Source organism: Folsomia candida, unplaced genomic scaffold, assembly GCF_002217175.1.
Source record: "Folsomia candida strain VU population unplaced genomic scaffold, ASM221717v1 Fcan01_Sc011, whole genome shotgun sequence".
NCBI lineage: Eukaryota > Metazoa > Arthropoda > Collembola > Entomobryomorpha > Isotomidae > Folsomia > Folsomia candida.
In genome coordinates this window covers 863433-866593 of record NW_019091203.1, presented here as the reverse complement: position 1 = coordinate 866593, position 3161 = coordinate 863433, and the positions used below count along the sequence as shown (strand labels likewise).

The following is a 3161-nucleotide window of genomic DNA, read 5'->3' as shown; positions in this document are numbered from 1 at the left end:
ACTCAGCGAATTTTGGCCTACATATAATAATGAGATAAAATTTTTAAAAACCTGCTAACCCTCTGTAAGGACTCCAATTTAAGGTGAATGTTTTACTGATGGCGCATATTGTTAAATAAGAGAACTCAAATTGAGTTAAAATTAATTGTACATATGTGATTTTATAATAATAAATACAAACTAGCGCGGAACAAATTTAGCCGGGTCTATGACCCGTTTTGGATTTTAGCCCCGGCTATACATAAATATAGTATTTACGGTAATTTAGATTTTATTAAAATTACAAATGTGTCAATGTTTCGTGTAGAATTCATTAACGCTATAATTTTTGGTTAAGAATTGGCGAATTCTTACTAACTTCATACATAAAATTGAAGCAAAATTTCTTGATAACCGGGATCATAAACCGAACCCATTCTGGGATCAGTTATTATGATACGTGATCCTGGTTTTGAAACAGGTCTCCATATTTGAAAAATCTTCCGTCATTTTAGCCCCGATTTTGCCCTCGTCACAGAAACAGTCTCCCGGGGGACACTCGTCATACTGGATGCCTGCCCCGATCAGCTGATCGTCAACTAAAAGGTCATATTCTGGCGGGGAACATTCGTAATCACCCACGGCCGCCCAGGTCTCGAAGGTGAAGGATGGCTAAAAATTAAAGCAAGTTAATTATATAATAAAATCGATATTAAAAAAATGTATGTTGACACATTAACATCACAAGATAGAGGTGTAGGGTCTTGTTAACCTTGAAGGGATGTAGCCTAAAAAATTCTGTTGGGGCATTCCGATAATAAATAACTCTCTTATATACGTCAATAATTCGAAATTATTTAGTCAGTAAGTAAACTAAGAAATTATGTAGAATCTATAATCTCTTTGTGCCAAGAGTCTGGGAAGAGAGGAATAAATTCCTATCTTATCTTATCTTAATAAATAACACAAATTCTGCACCAATCGACAAAAACTGGATGATCTGTATAACTTTACCTAAATTATACACAATTCTTACAAATGTGTTGACCGATTTTAAATATTGGGAAGAATTGTAGCTGCAGAAATATTTAGGTCTGCATAATTCTCTGTATTAATCAATCTAACTATAAGATTAATGTTTTTCGGAAGAAAATGTCTGTACCAAATTTTCGCCAACTTAATGCAGAAAGTTGGGCCTAATTTCTTCCGGAAAGTTTTTCAAATTTTTTGGTCCAAATTACCCCTTCAATCTTGCGGAAACTAAATATGCGTAGGAAATTTATTAATAAGAAGATTTTTATATATTTCTAGTAACCTCGTCAAATTGGTTCCCCTCAAGAAATCCGACATAGTTAATGCCATAGTATTCACCAGCCGTGAGATTGAACGGGAATTCGATCGGCGATCGGATCAAGTCAAACCAGAGGTTAAGGCAGACAATCGGGCCGCAGTAGGTGTAGGACCCTTCCGTCCTGAAACGAGGGACTTGGGAAACTCCACCTTATCAAACAATAAATTTACAGTAAATTGATATGAGAATTTTTATTTTAAACACATCTTTTCTCAAGTAGGAAAAAGTTCAAAGTTTTTTGTCGAAATTTTAGTAGCAGTTTTCTAAGTGTGTGCAATTCTTTATGACACATTTCAAGCCCTATGTAGATATGTAGTATCCGTCTTAAATTGAGCAAATTAAAAAATTTCTTGGACTAATACCAGCCTTGAAGACCATTTGATAAGTGAAATTCTGTTCGCCATAGACGTCATAAGTACATTCGTCATCTGTCACGGAACTGCAACCGTTCAAGTTTAGGAAGACTACTTCCCCAACGGCACCTTCCTGGGGGAACGACACGTTCGGAGTTTCCGTACCTGAAGGGAAATTTTCATTTTCATTAAATTATTGAACCCCTAAAATGTTGAATTGTACTCGCTAATTTGTGGAAATGGGCCCCATTAATACTTTTCCCCTAGTAATTCATTTTTACACTCCAAATACATACATATAGAGTTAATCCCCTTAATATTTAAAATGACTGTCAAAACAATTAGAGTTAAATATGATTTCGTATACTTAACAGCAATTAGAAGTTAATGCACTAAAAATATACGCATTTGAAGCATTCAAAAAAACTTACTGTTACATGCGTACAAAGATTTCGAGTTTTGGCGCAGTTCTGGAACTTCGTAATTGGTCAGGTGGTTGACCGTGTAACTGCTGCTGGTCGGGGAAATCCGAATCGTTTTGACTGGCTTGGTTGGAGATAATTTCGCACCTTGTGCAAAAATATTCAGAATGACGATGCAAAAAGAAATTTGCAATAAGACGTGTCGTGCAGACATTGTCAATTCAATTAGTATTAATTGTTTAGAGAGTTATTAATGAATTTTCAAATTGAATGCCACAAAATAGGCTGGGGTTACGTTTAAATATGGCTTGATCTCTCGTATTCGTACTGCAATGATATTTCTCGTATCATTGAAGTCGAAAGGTCCATTTGTGATAAGGCTTGCATAAATTTTAATCAGTTTTGCGCACATACTGATCGCCAATTAAGTTATTTCTGGATTGCATAAGTGCAGAAGCATGTCGGCCAACCTTTGTAAATTAATTGGATGAGTTATTCCTATGACGTTTGTATATTTGCTCACTCTTTAAAATAATGTTTTGCTTACGAAAAGTTATTGCACCCTGAATTCCATATTCAATTTTTTTTTACTAAATCCAGAGTACTTTTAATCTGACGATGAGCAATGCTTTCTCTGGATTTAACATCGCTTACTATAATTTAGGATTCAGAGTGAATTACTTTTGAAAATGTAACATTATTTTTAAGAGCGTGTATGGTAATTGGCAATTATATAACCGTATAAAATAATGAAAAAAAAATCGCGCGGATGGCAGACTTGGATGTGTTTTGTTATCAATCAGGTAATTGATATTCTCTGTAATAAATAATTCCCAACGACGTGATTACGGCAAATTTAATTTAGTTTAAATATGTACATATTTATTTATCCACTCTGACCTTGTACCCTTGCAATCATTTTTTTGGTTTGATAACGTTAAATATTTTATTTTATTGCCATAATTCTACAGCTTAATAATTTGCAATGCAAATTTTGCATATATATTAAAGTATAACATATACCCATGTTTAATAATTTGCTAACTTAACATTTCA

At 34.0% G+C, this 3161-nt stretch overlaps 1 protein-coding gene across 1 annotated transcript; it reads right to left on the bottom strand.

The window, feature by feature from the left end:
* Nucleotides 1-258: 258 nt before the first annotated feature.
* On the bottom strand, nt 259-2384 carry LOC110855073. Its single transcript, XM_022103504.2, has 4 exons — nt 2115-2384; nt 1693-1848; nt 1295-1479; nt 259-651 (listed from the first exon to the last, which is right to left on the bottom strand). The coding sequence occupies exons 1-4, from the start codon at nt 2317-2319 to the stop codon at nt 424-426; spliced, it is 774 nt and encodes a 257-aa protein (XP_021959196.1). The 5' UTR covers nt 2320-2384; the 3' UTR covers nt 259-423.
* Nucleotides 2385-3161: the final 777 nt, after the last annotated feature.

What these genes read in the sequence shown, in the direction of transcription:
- LOC110855073 (XM_022103504.2), bottom strand. Translation starts at nt 2,319, where the DNA reads ATGTCTGCACGACACGTCTTATTGCAAATTTCTTTTTGCATCGTCATT. An exon ending in ATCTTTGTACGCATGTAACA is followed by an intron (nt 1,849 to 2,114) that starts GTAAGTTTTTTT and finishes ATTTCCCTTCAG; the next exon opens with GTACGGAAACTCCGAACGTG. An exon ending in AGGGGAACCAATTTGACGAG is followed by an intron (nt 652 to 1,294) that starts GTTACTAGAAAT and finishes TTTAATTTTTAG; the next exon opens with CCATCCTTCACCTTCGAGAC.